Source organism: Mesocricetus auratus, unplaced genomic scaffold (genome assembly GCF_017639785.1).
Source record: "Mesocricetus auratus isolate SY011 unplaced genomic scaffold, BCM_Maur_2.0 Super-Scaffold_100038, whole genome shotgun sequence".
NCBI classification, from domain to species: Eukaryota; Metazoa; Chordata; class Mammalia; order Rodentia; family Cricetidae; genus Mesocricetus; species Mesocricetus auratus.
In genome coordinates this window covers 6942485-6948484 of record NW_024429216.1, presented here as the reverse complement: position 1 = coordinate 6948484, position 6000 = coordinate 6942485, and the positions used below count along the sequence as shown (strand labels likewise).

General features: G+C 56.3%; 1 protein-coding gene across 8 annotated transcripts in view; it reads right to left on the bottom strand.

The window, feature by feature from the left end:
• The window catches only part of Pak4 (p21 (RAC1) activated kinase 4), a 39892-nt gene continuing 33892 nt past the window's right edge, over nucleotides 1-6000 (bottom strand). For all 8 annotated transcript variants that reach the window (XM_040734334.1, XM_040734335.1, XM_040734338.1 and 5 more), the window contains 5 exons: nucleotides 4733-4866; nucleotides 4320-4446; nucleotides 2443-2568; nucleotides 1299-1433; nucleotides 1-981 (listed from right to left, as the gene is read on the bottom strand). In XM_040734334.1, coding sequence (XP_040590268.1) covers nucleotides 826-981; nucleotides 1299-1433; nucleotides 2443-2568; nucleotides 4320-4446; nucleotides 4733-4866 — 678 coding nt within the window. In that variant the 3' untranslated portion in view covers nucleotides 1-825. The remainder of the gene's footprint in view (nucleotides 982-1298; nucleotides 1434-2442; nucleotides 2569-4319; nucleotides 4447-4732; nucleotides 4867-6000) is intronic.

Genomic DNA, 6000 nt, shown 5'->3' with positions numbered 1-6000 from the left:
AAACAAGAAAATGTTTAATTGTGAAACTAACTTGAGGGAGTGGTGGCAGGATGGGGGACAGGAGCCTGATTCTTCAAAGTGGCCTGTCCCTGGGCCACCCCTGGGCCACAGCTAGTGTTATAAAATGACAATATAAATAGACTTCTAGAAAACAGAGGCTGTCCAGGTGCAGTAGTCATCGCTGCAGAGGCTGGGGGAGGGGAGGCCCCAACCTTTCTCTCCATGGAGAGAGGGTGTGGGCTCTGGGAAAAGGCCACTCTTCAAACATTCAGGATTGACCCGCCAATGGCTCAGGGTCAGGGGTTGGGCGCCAGGCAGGGCCTGAGGCGCCTACGTGCAGACTGAGGACAGAGGAGCTAGACTTTCTGGGTAACTCTCTCTCTCTCTCTCTCCCTCCCTCTCTCTCTCTCTCTCTCTCTCTCTCTCTCTCTCTCTCTCTCTCTCTCTCTCTCTCGCTCTCTCGCTCGCTTGCTCTCTCGCTCTCGCTCTCTCTCGCTCTCTCGCTCTCTCCATCACCTCTGTCCCCAGGGGCCCCTGATGCAGATTTCCAGTGATGGGCAGCCGCCTTCTCTCCTGAGGACAGAGCACAGGGGAAGGGTCTGTCCTGGAGGGTGAGGGACAGGGAACCTTGCTTGCTCCCACGTCCCGGTGTTGCTTTACAAGTCATGGAACCAAAGGCGGAGCTCAGTAGTTGGGTCCCAGGAAGCCCCCAGCACAGTGATGGCGGTCCCCAGTGTCTCGCAGGCTGTGGGAGTAGGCCGGCCCCTACTGGCCTGTGCTGGGCAGTGTGGCCCAGGGGTCTTTGGTTCAGAACCAGGCTCCAGCTCATCTGGTCCGGTGCTGGCGCATAAGGGGTACGATGCTGGCCGGTGGCCCTGCCTTGGTGAGGAACGGGTGCTTCAGGAGCTCAGCAGCAGTGGCCCGCTGGGCTGGGTCACGCACCAGCAGGCGATCCAGGAAGCCTTTCAGAGACGGCGACGCCTGCGGAGGAGCAGAGGCCAGGGGACAGGGTTACTTCCTACAGGGCCACTTTCCTGTAACATCCTGTGGGCTGATGGCACCTTGGGGGTGTCTAAGAAGCCTCAGGGGTTACTGCTGGGCCACAAGGGGCCCAAAGGCTCCTAAGACTCATTTCCTCCCCACTTCTGTGGGTTCGCAAGAAGCGGGGCAGCCCCTTCCCACATACAAATCCCCCAACAGGACAGTCCTACAGTCTGGCATCCGGGCCTAAGCTCTGGCAGCCTAGGGCTCAGGGGACCTTGTGTTTCTGACTCTGGGCTCAGCCTAGCTCCGCTCACCTTGTGCAGGTTCTTTAGTCGGGGTGGCAAGTTGTCCCGAATCATCTTCATGGCTTTGAGGGGTGGCTCGTTGAAGTAGGGGGGTTCACCATCCACCATCTCGATCACCATCACCCCCAGTGACCAGATGTCCACCTAGGGAAAAGGGACCATAGGCTAAGTGCAGAGAGCAGCCCGTCCTCCGTAAGCCCAAGGAAACATGGCCCCCAGCTGGCCTCTACTTCTCTGTCCCTAGTCCTGGGCCCGTAACCTGAATCCTCAGGTCTCGGGAACAACAGCTGCCATGTATTGCTGTGTTTAAGCTCCATTCCTGTCACTTACAAGCCGCCCTGACTGAGATAGTCCCAAGGATTCTCATGCTGGCCTGGCTCCCTGTGGGGCCTTGCAGCCTGCCCACCCCGATCAAATTTGTTGACTGACTGTGAGAACACCTCAGGGCTAGACAGGCCACAGCAGGCTCAGGTGGCTACTGCAGCGAGAATGAAGACGCCATCCTCTCCCTAGCAACACTGGCTCCCTCATCATCACCATCCCAGAATGAAGACGCCATCCTCTCCCTAGCAACACTGGCTCCCTCATCATCACCATCCCAGAATGAAGATGCCATCCTCTCCCTAGCAACACTGGCTCCCTCATCATCATCATCATCATCATCATCATCATCATCATCATCATCATCATCATCACCATCCCAGAATGAAGGTGCCATCCTCTCCCTAGCAACACTGGCTCCCTCATCATCATCATCATCATCATCATCATCATCATCATCATCACCATCCCAGAATGAAGGTGCCATCCTCTCCCTAGCAACACTGGCTCCCTCATCATCACCATCCCAGAATGAAGATGCCATCCTCTCCCTAGCAACACTGGCTCCCTCATCATCATCATCATCATCATCATCATCATCATCACCATCCCAGAATGAAGGTGCCATCCTCTCCCTAGCAACACTGGCTCCCTCATCATCATCATCATCATCATCATCATCATCATCACCATCCCAGAATGAAGGTGCCATCCTCTCCCTAGCAACACTGGCTCCCTCATCACCATCCCAGCCTTTCCAACAGACAAAGGAAACTCAGGCCACCTTCATGAAGGCTGCTCAGGACTGGGCAGGGGCCACCCCTGGGCTTACCTCTGGCCCGTAGGGAAGGCGGGAGATCAGCTCCGGGGCCATCCAGTAGGGTGTGCCTACCAGGGACCTCCTCCTTGGCACGTCCTTGCTCACCTGGGCACAGAACCCAAAGTCGGACAGCTTCACCTGGGCAAACAGGGGCTGCAGGTCAGCGAGGCCCGGCTACCAGACTGAGCGGCAGGGGTGAGGGCTCTGCTCCCCCCTGGCAGGGTTCTCAGGGGTGGCCTGCGGTTCTTAGGGGATGTGGCTCAAGGCCCGTGGATGGTGAGGGCTCAGCAGGGACCAAGACAGGCTTGGCTCTAAAAGCCCAGGGGTCTTGGCCCTTGGACCTAGTGGGAGAAAGTGCTATCTATGCATGGGTTCAAGAGGAACACAGAGCAGGCTGTGTCCGTATGCGAGACAGAAAGCAAGATAGAGAGAGCAAAAGACTGAGGGGAAAGGGGAGGGAGAGGGAAGGGGGGAGAGAGAGAGACAGAGAGTCAGAGAGTCAGAGAGAGAGAGAGAGAGAGAGAGAGAGAGAGAGAGAGAGAGAGAGAGAGAGAGAGAGAGAGAGAGAGAGCACCTCTGCTATAACCGTACCTAGCACTCACACCCTTTTGGACCCCTGATAGCGTGTATGGCTCTTCTGGACCCCAGAGATAATATTCCCTTAGACTATGGGTACTGACTCAACCATGGCCTCAGATTCAGAGTCAAGACCTCAGCCTAAAAGCAGGGCAGTCAGCTAAGTCAGCTTCACACCACACGGTCTGGACTGTCATTTGGTCAGCCCTGTGCTCCAACCTGGCTTGCTAAAGTGAGGGAGGCACTCAGGATGACACAAGGACCAAGAGGGAGGTTGACACTTGGGTCCGCAGCAAATCTGACACAGGCGTCCAAAGCCGCAGCGCCAGGGCAACAAGGCCCTAGGGGGAACTGTCTGGAGGAAGAGATCTCAGAGTCTAAAACAGGAGTCAGAAACCAGCTTGGGCCAGTGCAGCAAGTATCAGGCCAGCCAGGACACAGGATACATTGTCTCAAAAATGTACACACACCAGGCTTGGGAGCAGATGTGTCGTGAGTTCAAGGCCAGCCTAGTCTACACTGCAAGTTCCAGTCCAGGCTAGTCTACACAGCAAGTTGCAGGTGTGGGAACTGGTTTGTCTCTGAGTTTCAGGCCAGCCTAGTCTACACAGCAAGTCCCAGGCCAGTGGCTTGTCTGGGAAGCATGCAGCCTAGAGCTTGTCTGGGCGCTGGGCAGTCTGCAGCTTCCACTTCTGTGAGGTCAGTGCCTTCTACCAACTTGAAGGCCCATTGTGAGCTGCTCTGTGAGGAACAGATCCGTCAGCTGCTCCTCCAGTCACCACACAAAGGCTCACCTGCCACCTGGCAGCATCACGGGGCGGGGGTAAGGCAAGGACCCCAGCACCGGTATGCACCGGTGATGCTGACCATCAGCTGGAGAAGGCTGAGAGGTGCCAGCTTTCCAGAAAGGATGACCTGGGGACAAGAGCTACCCTCATGTACGACTCTACAGGCGGGGATAAAGGGAAACAGACCCTCAGCACAAGCTTCCTCCTGGTTCCTGGCCGCCAAGAAGGGGGGGGCATCTTGGCTCCAGTCCACCCTACCACCATGGACTGGAACCTCTGAAATGCTAAGAAACAAAACATAAAACAAAACTTTCTTCCTTCAAGCTGTTCTGTCAAAAAGATGAAAAGCTGCCGGGCGTTGGTGGCGCACACCTTTAGTCCCAGCACTCGGGAGGCAGAGGCAGGCGGATCTCTGTGAGTTTGAGGCCAGCCTGGTCTACAGACAGGACAGCCAGGGATACTTGGAGGAACTCTGTCTTGAAAATCAGAAACAATGAAAAGGCGCCTCAGCCACTCTCTCCTTACCCGGCCGTCATGGGTCAGCAAGATGGAGTCACTCTTGATGTCTCGGTGGATGACGCCCTGGGCATGGAGCACAGACAGAGCCTGCAGCACAGCCAGGCACACGGCAGCAATCTGCTCCTCGTTCATCCTGCATGGGCAGAAGTAGCTTCGGGTAGACAGGGCCCTGCTGGGATGCCCGGCCCTGGGGCGAGGGTGGGGAGCCAAGACCCTCACTTGGCTTCAGGCCATCCAGAGGTCCCAGACCTGCCCCAATGGGAGTTGGGGGAATCTAAGATGCCATGACCCCATCCTGTGCGCCTCGCCTGGCTTCCCTGGCCCGCCCACACTGTGGGGGGGGCTTGTCTATCACCAGAGGCTGAAGGGTCCCAGCTCCACCCCGGGAGCACACGGGCCAGCAGGCCACCCAGCAGTACCTGGTGTGGGTGACGATGTCGGTGAGGGCGCCTCCCTCCAGGAACTCCATGACCACCCAGAGCTCGTCACCCACCAGGTAGCTGTTGTACATCTCCACCACGTTTTCGTGCCGGTAGTCCCGCATGATCACCACCTGGTTGGGGCAGAGTCAGCACTGGGACCGCGGGTATTGCCTCTATATTTAGAGCTGGCGCTAGCCAGCCTCTCAGCACCTTCTAGCAGGCTGCACTGGGGCAAACGGACTTAGCTGTCCCCTTCTTCAAAGCCAAGGATACCTCGAAGGCAGCCTGAGGCAGACCCCTCCGTTCTAGGGATGTACCCTGGACCCCTATCCCACCACTCCGTTTCTCTGGTCCTGACTGGTCCTGACTGGTCCCGCCTGGTTTGTGAGGGCCCCGATCACCAGAGAGCATCAAGAGAAACAGGAGACGAGGGGAAAGCAGGGGTGAAGAAAGAACCCAGACGAAGGGCCGGCTGGTGATGGAAAGGTCTGGAGCGAGGGTGGAGGTAGGGAACACCATGCTAGCAGACCAGGGAGCAAGCTCAGCATGAGGAGGACTTCCTGGTGTGGATGGAGCACTGGGATGCGCCGTGAGGGACAGGCGAAGATCGGGAGAAGGAAGTGCAGCGGGACAGCTCGCGCAGGACCCCTGGGGACCCTGCAGCGAGGCAGGAGGACTTGCCACACAGACACTTCTCTGTGCCCTGGTGATGGATGCCCCGATGTGGGCTAGATGGGAACGGTATGACAGGGCAAGGGGCTGTGTTGTAAAATATTTCTTTAAAATGACTTACATTTGCTTATGCTGTGGAACATTCGTTTAATAATGCAAAGATGTGCTGCATTTGTTTAACTCTGGGAAGCTGTGCTACTTTGCTTGTCTAAAACACCCAATTTGTCTAATAAAGAGCTGAACAGTCAGTCAGTAGCTTGGCAGGAGAAAGGATAGGTGGGGCTGGCAGGCAGAGAATGAATGGGAGGAGAAATCTGAGAGGAGGAAAGAGCAAGAGAACAAGAGGCTGGAGAGGTGGCTCAGAGGTTAGGAGCACCGGCTGCTCCTCCAGAGGTCCTGAGTTCAATTCCCAGCACCCACATGGAGGCTCACAACTGTCCATAATGAGATTTGTTGTCCTCTTCTGGCATATAGGCAGAACACTGAGCACATAAATAAATAAGTAAATAAATAAACCTTGAAAGAAAGAACAAGGAGAGGAGGATGCCTGGGGTCCAGCCACTCGGCCACCCAGCCAGCGATGGAGCAGAACT